Source organism: Xiphophorus maculatus, chromosome 20, assembly GCF_002775205.1.
Source record: "Xiphophorus maculatus strain JP 163 A chromosome 20, X_maculatus-5.0-male, whole genome shotgun sequence".
Lineage (NCBI taxonomy): Eukaryota > Metazoa > Chordata > Actinopteri > Cyprinodontiformes > Poeciliidae > Xiphophorus > Xiphophorus maculatus.
In genome coordinates, this window is record NC_036462.1 from 1,898,979 (window position 1) to 1,911,903 (window position 12,925).

Below are 12,925 nucleotides of genomic sequence, written 5' to 3' on the forward strand. Positions count from 1 at the left end.
ATGCTTAATGCTTCCACAGCTCTGTTTGATTAGATCCTTCTCAGTCCATGAAGTTTGCTAACTTGCGATGGGCACCGCTAGCAAAAATGTTAGTTCCACTAATCCTAAAGCAATATCATAAACATTAGGTCTGTTAATGTACCACACCAACATGGTATTTAGTGGAAGCTAAAGCACTAACTTCAGTTCAAACCGGTCCTGGAAAGACTACAACGTTCACTTACCAATTTAACTTTGATATTATAATTTACATCTTTTATAATGCCTTAAATATTACATTTATGTTTTTATCTTGTTCCCCAATATCCGTGTTTTACTTTATTTGAAACATTTGCTCTGCTATTAGCGTATGAACATATTAGCAGTTGTGTGCCCACTATTGAGTTTTTGACATAAAAATTAGTTTAGTCTGTTTTGTTTAGGGAAGAGTTTAATAGACACTTGTTTCAGGGTACTGAATTATTTGTGTTTTGACAGGTTTAATGTGTTTAAGTGTTTATCTGTCAAACATTCCCTCTCTTGGTTGATTTCATAACAAAAAGATTTAGTTGGAGTTTTTTTCTTGTGATGAATGATTTAACTTTGCAGTTTGAAGCCATGCAGAAAAATACTAAAGTGCCTCAGACCTCTGAAATCCTGAGTGCCATCCGACAGCGGATGGCTCCGTTTTCTTTGAGTCCCTCAACTATGTTCATAAGTAAATGCAGCAATTTTCCAGCCTCACATCCTCCCCCTCCACACAGCCCCTCTCCCCCCTGCACAATCAGGCTGAGGACGTTTTATGTTTACAGCTTGCAGAATCAGCAGAGCATTTCAGATAATTAAAATTCAGCGTGCTTTGATGAGGTGGCCCACCCTTGATTTCCCACAATACCTTGCTTTCAAGGGCACATTTTCCACTCCTGCATATTATTTTGAAAATGTCAACTTTTGTTGAGGCCTTTTGACCTTCTTTGGAGCACTTGTGGTCATTGCATAAAGGGCAGGAAGCCACTTTTGTCCCAGATATCTCGGAGCTACATGCTGAATTAATCAGCCCTGAAAATGCGAGGCTGTATTTTATTTGCTGTATCTGAGAAAAAGTAGAAATGAATTTTCTACTTTTGGTAGAAAAGTAGAAAATGGTATGGTATCTTGCGAGTTTTTGTATTTTTGCCGCAAGCAGCTCCATATTTCTGAACGTCATGACAACTGTTGGTCCTGATCCAATCTTGGGTATTGGAACAGTTCCTAATCAAAGTTCTGATCAGATCCTTGTTCCTGATTGTTTCTGTTTTATGAAAACATTTCTTATTAGCACATCAAAACAGACATATTCCTACAGCACCTCATCATGTCAGGCAATGACCAAAAAAAAGGTTATGAACTTTTTTCATTCATGTATAAATTTGTGCTGTCACTGTTAATATCTTTGTGTTCTATACTGTATGTGAAAATGCCACAGCTGGTGAGCCCTACGCTGTCACAGTATTTCCCTATATTTGAATATGCAGCCTTGTTTTCCTATAGTAATGCACAAATGAATGTGGAATTTTCCAAACCGGTTACCATGGAGATGTTTTTATCCGTATTAGTTTTGTGTTTGCGTGTTCATGGGAAAACAGAGACTTAGGGTCACACGCATTACAGTCTTTGACAAATAACGGAGATGCTATAAATGTATCCACATATTTACACTGACTTGATTCATCTTGTATTTTATCAACTTTATATTCTAGCACACTATTTAAAGTAGTTCATACATCTGAACCTCCTAGCGCCATGTTTAACTCCTAACAGGAAGTCATGGTTGTTTTGAAGCAATTTGATTGGCTGACAGTTTTTAGCTTTGTGCTACACTGCCCCCTATGGGTTTGGCATGTTAAAAAACAACATTCTAGGCGATTTTGTGCAAGTTCATGTGGATGAAAACTGTTCTGAAACTGATCAAATTTTTTTTAAACAATGTGGCGGAGGTATTGGCTGCAGCTACGTGTGTATAAGGCCTTTATCAAAAACACTTTTCTGCTGCTCTCCTGTGGTTTTTCTCTGTTTTATATTTTAAAAAATAATTGATCAGTTTTTCTGTCCTGAAAACCATCACCATGTTTCACTGCGGGAATGGTTTGTCAATGATTTGCAGTGTTTTATTGTAAGAGCAGGTCTATCTGGAAAAAGTGATTTTAATCTCGAGCAGAAATCTTGCCAAGATAAATTACATTAATATAGTACCAATATTCTCTTTTTTAACCACAGGGTCTCCATCCTGGACAATGGCAGCCTTCGGATATGGAACGTGACCAAACTGGACGCTGGCCTCTACACCTGCGTTGCAAGAAACCAGTTTGGAGTGGCGAGCAGCACAGGAAGTGTTACAGTAAAAGGTATTTCTGTGTCCCTCCGTTTGATCATGTCTCTCTTTTTCAGCCCGTTCAGCAGAGACCCTGACCCTGCCAACACATGTTTGAAATGAATGTTTTCTTAGCTTTTGGCAGCGAGTGGACCTGCGCCATGTTCCATTTCAGCTGTTTGAAAAACTAAACCGAAGTGTTTGAAAGGATAAATAAAAAATGACCAGAGCAGAAAGAAGCATCCAGTCACTGCCCTCTGATAAGCACGCAGGGAGAATTACTTTTTTTTTTCTTTCTCTCCTCCCCGCCCCCGCACCTCCGTGTCGTCGTTACCGGGTGAGACACAGACGCATCGGCTGCTGTTTGTGTTTGTGGAGATGCCGAAGCGGTTCAGCTCCCTGCCTTGGCGCCTCCGGCTCTGTCAGAGGATATGCGGTGTGAAGAAGTCCTTGTGCTGTTTGATCATCTGGGTGGTGGATTGCATTTCTGCTCCGGTGTTATGACTTATTACACTTCATTAAAAATGAATGTGAGCCGGGTATAGAGTGCGGCGCGTTGGGCGGTTTTATTCAGTGCACGTGTCTGTTTTTCATGTCCTATTTCCACAGGGGGAAGGTGTTCTCGCCTTCTCGGCTTCCTGGGGGACTTGCTGACTTATTCACTGAACTGTTCCCTCACTGTGACCCTCTTTGCACGGTTCACTTGTGTTATTGTTATTTCTTGTGTTGACCTTCCTTGTTGGCAGGCTTGTGTAGATTTATGGAATTATTGATCTTTAGTATATTGGCCTCGAGGAGGGAAGACCATGCTTTCACGTTCAGAAAGGTTTTTGTATAGATTTTCACGAGGAAACTGTTTGGCAATAATGACTTTCAATAATTTACAATGTCATGAAAACGTTTAAGAATTTTATTAATTTGATTTACAAGTGAAGTTTTTATGTGTTGTATTTATTCCCCAAGATCACGGAAGGATTTATTTTTAATCATTTTGACAACTTAGGTTTAAAGATGAAAAAACTCAAGTCTTGACTTACATAAGACCACCAAAGAGAGGATTTTAAATACAGAAAACTTCTGTTAAAATAACCATTTAATATTTGTACCAATACATTCAAAGCATCTATTTTTCTAAAAAATACATTTCTACACCAAACTTTTATTCTTACACTTACATTTTCATCAATATGCTTGAATACAGCACAGTAATCAAACAGCTTCCTTATGGCTAACCCTGCTTAAATGTTGCTGACCACCTGGTGAACAACTGTCAAGTCAACAGGCTCCTTTGTGGTCCTACCATTTAGATAACAGTGCGTTACTTAACTTAAAAGAAACGATTTTATTGGTCCTCTGCAGTGGTAGGCACCGCTAACTAAAAAGTTAGTTGCACTATCCCTAAAGCTAATCACAGATATTAGCTTTTGCTGAAGCATTACACCAACATGCTATTTAGTGGAAGCTAACACTAAATGGCTAAAGCACCAGCTTCAATTATGTTGATATGCAGCATGTGTTAATAGCTGCGTTTTCATTACAAACTTTATCAATATCTGCCGTGTGAACCAGGCATTAAAGAGTTCATAACAGTGATAACCAAAACGTCAGCACGCATGTTGAACTTTATTCAACTGAAAGTTTTCAAAGCAGCCAAATAAACTAGCGCTAATTTAGGAGAAGCTAAGTGGGTTAACATTTTCAAAGTTAGCAAAAGCAAATTAGCTCCACTGCTAGCACATTAGTGGATTAGCAGAAGTGAGAAAGTTATTGAGAAAGTGAATCTTAGCCTTCCATTAGCTCAAAGCTGTTTAGAAATAGAGTTGAAATACACCATTCTGTATTTAATACATTCTTGTTAGATAAGCTTCTGTTTGTGAATATAATTGCTAAACTAAATTAACCTTTAACTGATATTCTGAATTATTGAGATCCACCTATTTTCTTTTTAACAATAAATTCCTGCATGTTTCAGAGCAATCAAACTCTACCTTTTCATCTCTTGAGTTTTGTGACCAGGTTGCATGTTGTAGATATAAACCTGTAAACAGACTTGGCAAAATCCCCCCTTTTTTATTCTCCACCTGAGAGAGAACATGTCTGAGCATAACTGCACCTGAACATCCAGCTCTTATTGATTCTCCATCTTTAGGGAAAGGACGTACAAAGGTCAAAGAAAAAAAAATCCATTAAAATCATACCAAAAAAATATAAAATAAAAAATCCCTGGCCTATATGCTTAAAATTGATGTAAGCTTTCCATCATTCTCTGAAGTAAAATGATTTTTTTTCTATATAAAGTCAGAGCTTTCTTCTTGTGGGGCTTATGATTTTTGTTCCAAGGTTCAGTACATTTAATAGTCTTTCTTCTTCGGTCTATAAAATCCTGTGAAATGCAGTGTCAATACCACAGCAGCCTGCTATAACAGAACTTTTTTTCTCCAATTATCCATGTCGTTTCTATAAAAAGGTGTTTTTAATTGACTTCTCCCTACAAGCAAGCTTTTCATTGAATACTTAAAAAAAATCATTTTATTCATGTCCATATGAGTAACTCCCTCCAAGAAGAATATTCCACTTTGTATCCCTACATTAGTTCTCTTTTTACTGAAGAACACATCACATAATGGAATTTTAAATAAGTCCCAACTGGTGCTTTCTTCTGCAAATCACTATCAAGGCATGTTTCCATTTTCTGTTGAATTATAAAAGGTAAAATCCATCTATTATTAATGCTTAAAAGTCAGCAGCAGTTGAGGATGTTAGGGGCATCAGAGTGCATCATGCTGCTCATTTACGTGGATACCCAACAACAGAAATTTTCACAAGCCTTTACTCAATTGAGTTAACAGTGTAGAAATTGATCTGTATGAGTGCAACTTTGGTTTCTGGAGTTTATGTGACAGAGCAGCAAACAGCAAGTGGATTGAACTTAAACCAGGCTTTTTTAGTTACATTGACGTCTCAAACTGTTCCCACTCATAGCATAGAAAATATGAATTTGATGGGTTTTTAAAAATAAATCTGAAAAGTGCGGCATACATTGGTATTGAGACACATTTGACTGTTCTTTCCAAAATAACTCAGAGTAGACGCAATGTCTGTGAACATCAATTTTCAAGCATAACCTCTCAGATTCTGAAAGTAGATTTAGCTCTTTATAATTCTGTGATCATATAAATTCACGCAAAATCAACATAGCTCAACAATTTCTCACACTGATGCATAATTGTATGTTTATTCCAAATGCTCTGCAAAAAATGCTAAAAATATTTTTGACAACTTAAGTGGCTGCCAACAATTATCTGCAAGTGGCAGTATTTCTGACTTCCACTACACTGGAAGTAAGGTCACATCTGCGTGTTCGCAGTGCACTACAATCACTCCACTGCTGCCAAGTTAGCAATTTTGTCTCTATATTTAGCAACGCTTCAGACAAAAATAATTGAAATTGACCAAAATTGGAGACGGCAGATTTGACTTTTTAAAGGTCGGGATCAACCAGAAAACTAGTTACCATAGGACCTTGGGTTGCCCAACCTTAAAATTCATGCTGCCTTTTCTTAGTTAGGTAATCTTCTTAAACATACAAGTTTTATGGCCATCAGAGTAAGACGGGGGTTAAAACAAATGGTGCCGTTTCTCTTTAGTTTAAAAACTTTTAAACATATACATTTTTGATGAGACACTGTAGACTTTAGCTTTTTTCTTTTGCACTTCCTAAGACGTGAGTGAAAGTGATTGATTCTGTCTCACCACTTCTAAAGGTGGACGGCCATTGTTGTCCTCTTGGCGTAGACAGTCATCCCAGTTATTCTCTTGTTCCTCCTGTAAAATGCGTCTTTTATTCGACGGCCTTGCCTGTTTCCTTCCCACTGTCGCACGTTAAAGCTGCTTTCTGCTGCCGATGTACAAATGTTTCCTTTATATGATCTGTCACAGCTCATATTGTTTGCTAGACGGGACGGGGTAATTTATACGCGCCACTTCATTGAGGATTGCAAACCTGTTTAGCAGGGGGTTGGGAGGGGATTTGTGTAGTGGGATCAGCCCTTATGGGAGATGACAGTAGTTTATTCAAATTGACTTTGGTGATATGAACGCCGGAGGGGAGGGAAAAAAAGAAATACCTGTCAAATAGCGTTCGGTGTCTTCTTGTTGTGAATCAGCCACCTAGCAAAGCAGCGGCGGGGCAGATGAGCCCCGTTAATGTTGCTGTTATCGCAACACTGGGGGAATATTAGCAGATTAATTGCTCTTGATTATGGATGTGCTCCCTGAATTTTGATTACAGCAGAGCGGAAGCTGTTGCAATTAGGACGGCTGCCGATCATCGCGTATGGCCAATGGAGTTCAGAAGTTGTGAGATCGCATCGCATTCGCTTTCTGTTGGCTCCTCTGGACCATGAAGGCAATTAATCTCCACAAGCGCCGTGACACGTTGTGTTTGCAACTTACTTTAGAGAATATTCCGCGCTCTATCAGATCCTTGTTGCATTGTGTTCCAGCTGTGTTCAAAGATCTAATCGCTTTCTAACCAGTAATATGGCTCCACAAAACTTTTTTTTTTTAGCTGGCTGCCTCCAGCACCACCACGAGGTTTGTATATGGGGCTTTTGAATCTGAACTGCAGAGAAAAGATTCACATGAAAGATTCCCTTTCAGGAGTATTTGTAATTGCTGCTTTACCTTTCATCCAGTCCTATGATCAGATCAGATTTTTAATTTCTCATCAGTTTATGGACAATTACCTTCAAAAAGTGCTGCTCTCACCACCAGGCAAACTGGGGAAACGCTCCTGTAGGTTAGTGACTCGTCATCAGGTTTTTGACCAGGCAGGCGTCTGTTTCGGTCTTTCTCTCTGTCAGGGTGTGTTTAGGAGTGTGCCGCATGAGTTTGCTCTGGCAGTTCACAGCACGCTGAAAACATAAATCCAGACAGACTGTCTTTGAACTGTTGAAGCCTTGGATGAAATGGCCACTCTGATTGTTTGCCTAACCAATAGGAACCACTTCTGGTGTTTCTTTTACTCTAATGAGGCTTGTTGAGCATCATTGAGTTCAGAGCCTGCAACACTTAGACAGATGGGAAAAACTGTAGAGAAAACTGGATCAAATATGAAGGCAATGAGTACGCTGTAGCAAACGGCGGTAGATACTACATCTACAATTATATTCAACATTCATAAAGGGCATTAATTTTTTATCAGCTTTGAGATTTTAGACTTAATATAAAAAGTTTTTGAACACACATTTCAACCATTTTTAAGGGCAGGAATAATTTTCCAAACCAATTTCCTCAAAAGAATCAATAACCGCAACATATAAAAACAAACGACGTTACATTGTACGATTTAAGTATTGCAAACCAAAAATAACTTGATCGATTTTGTTTAGTTGTACATAAACTAAATAGCAAAGACTTCTTAACATTATGAGTTACTGTATATGCAAATAAGCTATTTGATCAAGACTTTTTCATGGTAAATATTCCTAAACTGATCTGAAGAGTTATTCTCAGTAAACATCTTTGTTTTTGCCTTCATCACTAACAACAGCATTATGTTTGTTAACCAGAGGAAGAGCTACTAAGTGTGCTACATTGCAGCGTTCAGTCGATTACAATCATTTTTATAGCCATAGAATTTAGTTCACAAATTCGAATCTTGACATTTCTATAACTCACACACTATAACTTGACTTTTATAACTCAAGTACAACATACTGTGGATGTTTTGTGGATGCAAAACATCCACAGTACTATTAGGAAAAATGTGCTTTAGCAAGCTGTAGAGACAAAACATATATTTTATGGCCATCAGCAAAGTCCTGGTAAACGTCTACCCAGCTTTTAAATGCATTGCGCAAATTTTTAATAGAGTTGAGGTTTTGTTCAGCATAGGCTGCTTATCCATTCCAAAACCAGTTTTGGTCAGCATGTTAGAAATTACTTTGCCGACCTTGAACATGGATAATTCTTTGGTTCCTCCTGGTTGTCCAAACCAATTTGCTTTCTTTGGAGGACAACGATTTGGGTCAGATGGTTGAAACTTGGACAAAGTTAGTTCCTCAAAAGGACAATGCTTTAAAACACCCATCAAAACTGTTTTTGAAGGTTTCTTGGTTTCTCCAAAGACTTAAGCTGAATCCTTCTGAAAATTTATAGACTATCCTCAAAAGTTGGGCCAATTTCAGAAATCACCACATTTACATACAGTAAGTCATGCTATTTTTTCCTAGAAGGTGCAAATATCTGACTAAAATTATGACAGAAGCTCATCAATAGCTATAGAAACTGTAGTTTCTCTCTAACTTGCTAAAGGCCATTTACTCAGGTCCTAACAGGGTTTACGTATATATTAGAACGTGTGTGTGTGTCATTTGCTGTAACTTAGCCACATTTGAAATAAAATTTAGTATAGTCTTCATTTTGTGCAAAGTGAATTTTATAATTGTGGGTTGCACACCCCCACACACGCATGCACACGCACATTTCAAAGATCCCAGTGAAATGGCCCTGCTTGTTGCTGTTTGCTCCCTTTTTGTTTCTTGAAGACATCAGACCGAAGATGCTTTGATTAGTTTACACACTGATCCCTTTCATGGATTAGAAAAACAACCCAAGCGCCAGGCCATTCGATAACGGCTCAATACTAAATTCGAGCTCTTGCCTTCCAAGCGCACCCTGTCATCCATGTTGAATGGCAGCAACGATGTGAAATTAATGCGTTGTGGGATTCCTGACAGCCACATAGAAAAATAATGAGCAGCCATCTGTCAGTAATCACCAGCAGGTTGGTACAGATGTGCCACTGAACACTCAGTGACTACAGTGCAGGAAGGGTCTTGTATCTATCTGCAGAGCAGTGCAGAAGACAAGGGATTTTTTCTAGTGAAATCTTGTCCTGAGAAGTTGTTTGATTGGATTTGGAGAAAACGAGTGGGGATCAGAAACAGGTGAGCATGTGTTGCACTGGACTGCAGACTGAACGAGGGAAATTAAAAGCTGAATTTTTCTTCTAATATTCATCTCTTTTTGCTTAGAGATGAAATGATAACACCAAGAAATTTGGCATCACTAAAGTGATCACTAAAGTGATGCCAAATTATTGCAGTGGATTACATTGAAATAGATGATTTGAACTTCAGCCTCCACTCTGCTGTCAGATGCAGCTGAACCTTTGAAGAAAAAAGCTTTTAACTTGTCAGCGAAACATTTTTTTCTGTACAACTTTTAGTTTGTCTTCAACCTGGATGCGATAGCATGAGTGTTAGTTTAAAGGACCTAGCAGCCCATCGAGGTCTTTGACTTTGCCATGCCCTCGTCATTCCATTCTTATGACCTCAAACCACTTTCCCGGCAGGAGGAAACTACGGGGCCTTTTCCCATTTTGTCATGCTTTGAGCACAAACTTCAAAACATTTTATGTGGATTCTGTGATAAAAATACAGATGTTCTGTGATGGCCTTATAGGGTTGGTTAGAGAACACGATTGAGACCAATGAACTCAGAGGATAAATTTAAAGAAGAGTTTTGTTGCAAAACTACATTCCACAAAGTAGTTCAGATGTTCACTGTAACTAATAAAGAACCTTTTGGAAATTGACAACCTTTAAGTAACATACTTTTCATTTAGGCTATGTTTCTGTATTAAATAAGTTTTTTATTGGTTTGTTGTAATATTCAAATTTTATATACCATGTTTTTATTAACTGTAGGGGGGAAAAAATCACAATTAACAGAAGTAGTCTTTCAAACATCTATCAGCATGTAATTAATCTATATAAGGTGTTTCTATTAGTAAAGTTCATCAAATAAATATAGACTTTTCAATAATATCCTCATTTATTGAATGGGTCTGCATCTAAAGACTCCACAAATCTGGTCTTTATGGTTAAATAACAAGAAATACATTTTGGAAGATATTTAAAATGTCTTCCAGTTCCAGTGTTAAATGTTCTGTAGAATTTAAAATTTATGAATCTTTGAGAATGTGTTTTTGCATTATTATGAAATCATTATTATATCACTTGAAAATGTTCTAAAAACAACAATATTATCATTTATCACAATAACTTCAGAGACAATTTATTGTCTAGGGAAATTTGTTGTCATGTCAGACCTAGTTAACATGGAGATTCATTGAGTCTCTCCATCCAGTGGAAATGACTTTGAATCCATCAGTGCAGAACTGGTGGAGACATACCCCAACGACCTGAATGGAGTTAGTGGAGCTGAATACAAATGCATAAGACACTTTTTAGATGTTAGTTGTAAAATTTCTCTCTTTTTTCTCATGCACCTTTTACTTCACACCACTTTGTGTTGGTTTAGCACAGTAAAACACACAGTGTGACAAAATGGGGACTGCAACTCTAGGTGTGTAAATACATTTTCTGAGTCAGTGTACATGCTATTGTTGCCCATAAGAGTAATGCATTACAGCTGCAGTCCATTAGAACAGAGGAGTATTATTCATAAGGCATTGTGGTGAAACGGCCCACATGAGGCCTGTCAGTGCATCTCAGTATGGAGCTAGGAGTCGCTACGTAACAGTTAGCTGGCACTGTTTGCCGTTCAGTCCTTATTTATTGTTCAGCCGTTTCCCTGAGCGTCCCACTGTGAGCCAGTTTCAGAAAGCCGTTGGCTTTAGAATAACACCGAGCTCTGATTCAAGTTTCACTCATGTAAACATCAAGCGCGACTAGGGTCTTCCGCTTTCGAGCTTTGTCGTGTCATGCATTGGTTTGAATCCAGTCTCCTTCACCAAATAAGTTTGTATCAACATCAATACCTTCTATCTGGTTATTGTTCAGAACTCTTGAAGCAGAAACGGGATTTTATGCATGACTCTTGGCAGAGGTATAATCAACTTAGATATCATGAGGGAAAAGCTTGAAATGTAGGTGGTATAGGTTTCTGGAAATTAAACAGAAAATAGGTGCATCCTATTGCCCAGTTGTGTTTTCATTGCTTTTGCACATGTTTCGGGGGAGGAAGTACCACTGGATAGTCATGTGTCTTTGAGAACTGCTTCTAGCACTAGTGCTAGCTACCTGAGCCAGCTAGGTGAGAAAATGTGAAACAAGGAGTGATTTTACAAGGTACAGCACAACAAACTTCTCCAAAATGTCTTACATGCAGAAATGTTTGTCACAGCAATGCAAACATTATAGCTATTGATTCATTTGAATTTAATGTGCTTTTAATACACACTGTTTAATTTCCAAAACGTTGTGTGCTTTAATATTGCTACTAAGTAATGTCTGACCTTTGGACTATTTTCTTTTGTCATTTATCAACTCACCTGAACTTAATGCTGACGGGTCATTAAGACGCATCTAATTCACTAATGCTAATTTGTTAAAATAACTTATTTTATCAGGCTGTGATAAACAGTTGTACTACGCTGACAACATGCTAGCTAATCTTAAAACAGCAAGATAACAGAGAGAGTTTAAAGGCCGACCGGTTCTTGCTACAGTCAAGTTGCATCTGCTGTGCTTACAAAGAAATAATCTGTCTATAGTTGGATCAGATTGTGGTTCGTCTAGGACTGGTCAGGTGCCTTAGCGCTGTCCTCAGGTGCCACCCAGCCTGTCACTGTGCATTAACGCCCCTCTGTCCTGTCTGGTCCTGACCCTGCTAAGTGAATGGGTCGCTATCCGCTTGTTTACAGTGGCAGCAGGTAACAAGGCATTATACAAGACGGGAATGAATCAAATTACGCTCAACAGCGTAGCTTGAGCTCCAGTAACCAGCCTGGGTTGTGCACGTAATATGTCACAATGATGACGGTGGAAGATAATAAGCAGGGAAATTTCTACTGTCGTCAGAGTGAATCCCGGGAGGTCGTTAAAGAATACACACTTTGGAAGTCAACATGGAAAGAGTCAGTGTTGTGAACAAGGTATTAAACCAGGCTATTAAGGTATTTGGTATTCAGTGTTTTCAAGGAGCATTGTGAAAGTTTCCTAAGGTTTTTTACATTATGTTCAAACCAGAAACTTCAGTGTAGTTGTTTGTGATTTTATGTGATAGGATAAAACAAATTAGCAAACGACTAGAGAAATGAAAGGAGAATCATATATGGTTTATTTTTGTTGTTGTTGTAAATAAAGCTAGAGTTAATATTTTCACTGAAATCACCACTAATGAGGTTCTTAGTGTACGTCTCCAGTTTTGTCACTTTCTGTCGGCATAATTGCTTCAAGATTAGAGAAATCTTTTAAGTCTTGCCACAGATTCCCAATTAGATTTACAGGAGGCCTGGACTTTGACTAGGACTTTCTAACACACAAATGTGCTTTGATCTAGCCCAGGGGTGGGCACTCCTGGTCCTCGAGGGCCGGTGTCCTGCAACTTTTAGATGCATCTCTACTTCAACACACCTGAGTCAAATAATGAGGTCGTTAACAGGACTCTGGAGAACTTGACTGCACTTAGGAGGAGATTCAGCTGTTGGATTCAGGTGTGTTGGACCAGGGAGACATCTAAGAGTTGCAGGACACCGGCCCTCGAGGACCAGGAGTGCCCACCCCTGATCTAGCCCATTGCAATGTTAACGCCCAGCCCAGCTTTTCTTACAGGATTATCCTT

At 38.5% G+C, this 12,925-nt stretch overlaps 1 protein-coding gene across 3 annotated transcripts in view; it reads left to right on the forward strand.

Moving 5' to 3' along the window:
* The window catches only part of LOC102224592 (contactin-4), a 228,829-nt gene that overhangs the window by 191,861 nt on the left and 24,043 nt on the right, over nt 1–12,925 (forward strand). For all 3 annotated transcript variants that reach the window (XM_023325061.1, XM_023325063.1, XM_023325062.1), the window contains exon 12: nt 2,236–2,363. In XM_023325061.1, coding sequence (XP_023180829.1) covers nt 2,236–2,363 — 128 coding nt within the window. The remainder of the gene's footprint in view (nt 1–2,235; nt 2,364–12,925) is intronic.